Below are 1,186 nucleotides of genomic sequence, written 5' to 3'. Positions count from 1 at the left end.
TGGCTTTGCTCATGATAGTCTGTAGCTATGTCTCCCAGTGTGGACAGAAACTCAGAAAACTGGATCTTCTTATCTCCATCCTTGTCCTTCTTCTCAAAGAGATTGGCCAAGTAATCTTTGCCACTCTTGTCCTGTGGGAAGGAGACACAAAGCAAAAAACCTCTGTCAAAGGCATGTTCTGGGATGGCAACAGAGAGGAGGGCAGAGACAGGTGAGGGGCAGCTGCTGAGGCCTGTAACCAGAGGGCCAATGAGCAAAGACAGGGTGGGATGTTAGCATCACCCCTGAGGATCTCTGAGGGTGATCCTTGAACAAAGATCAGTGTGGATGGGTGATCACAGAGGTTGATTCCCTGAAGATGTCTGGGAGAGGGAGTTCAGAGTAAGAGGCCGCCTCTGGCATCAGGTGTCCACGCACCTCTTGAAGGCATCATCTATCTCTGTTCTTCCCCAGAAATTCAAAATGAACTCTTATGCTTTGTACTCTTCGTTGTTTAAACCTCCCTCCCTTTACGTTCCATCAACACTAATCTGTTCTAAGTTCCTGTTCTTGGTCTTCTCGTGGCTGTGTTATCTACGCACCGACCCTTGGTGGTATTCAGTTCAGTGTATTCCAGTAGCCAACTTAAATCAGCTTTGTGAATGAGATTTCTTAGTTATAAACAGGTATTTTCATTCCTACTAGTAATGACATTTCTATTACCTTCCTTCTAACACCAGGACCTTTCACAGAAGCCTTGAAAAGTTGGGGCATGAACTCATGACAATCAGGGGGTGAGGACCTACTCACTGCCCTCAAAAGACAGCATTGTGTTGATCATCTAACAGCTCTTTATACTGACCCAATTCTTGCTTATTTTCACTATTTTCACATATTGCATGTGTGTAAACCCTCATACTAGCCCAAGAAATAATATTCTTTTTTCCTCTTTCTGTAGATGTAAAAATTGAGGATCAGAGAATGACAGTGGCTTGCTCAAGGTTACACAGTGTAATGGATCCTCAGCCAGTCCACGGTACCCACCAACACTGACCATCTAGACCCCACTCACACAGGCACTGAGGAAGTTGGGGAAGTTCTCCTTCATCAACAGGTTCAGGTTGGTCTTGTCGATTGCATCATCAGTTTTGACATATTTATGAAATAGCGTGACCAGATCCACCATGCACTTTTCAGCTTTAGTGGG

At 44.9% G+C, this 1,186-nt stretch overlaps 1 protein-coding gene across 1 annotated transcript; it reads right to left on the bottom strand.

Annotated features, from left to right (window-relative positions):
* Window positions 1-5: 5 nt before the first annotated feature.
* On the bottom strand, window positions 6-1,180 carry LOC102815339 (protein S100-A7-like; the record flags this gene model as incomplete). The annotated part of the gene is made up of 2 exons (XM_006878068.1): window positions 6-131; window positions 1,052-1,180. Coding segments are annotated over 2 exons (255 nt in total), but the record flags the coding sequence as incomplete, so codon positions are not given.
* Window positions 1,181-1,186: the final 6 nt, after the last annotated feature.

The sequence above is a fragment of the Chrysochloris asiatica genome, unplaced genomic scaffold, assembly GCF_000296735.1.
Source record: "Chrysochloris asiatica unplaced genomic scaffold, ChrAsi1.0 scaffold02438, whole genome shotgun sequence".
Taxonomy (NCBI): domain Eukaryota; kingdom Metazoa; phylum Chordata; class Mammalia; order Afrosoricida; family Chrysochloridae; genus Chrysochloris; species Chrysochloris asiatica.
The sequence above is the reverse complement of the archived record's forward strand: the minus strand, read 5'-3'. Positions and strand labels throughout refer to the sequence as shown.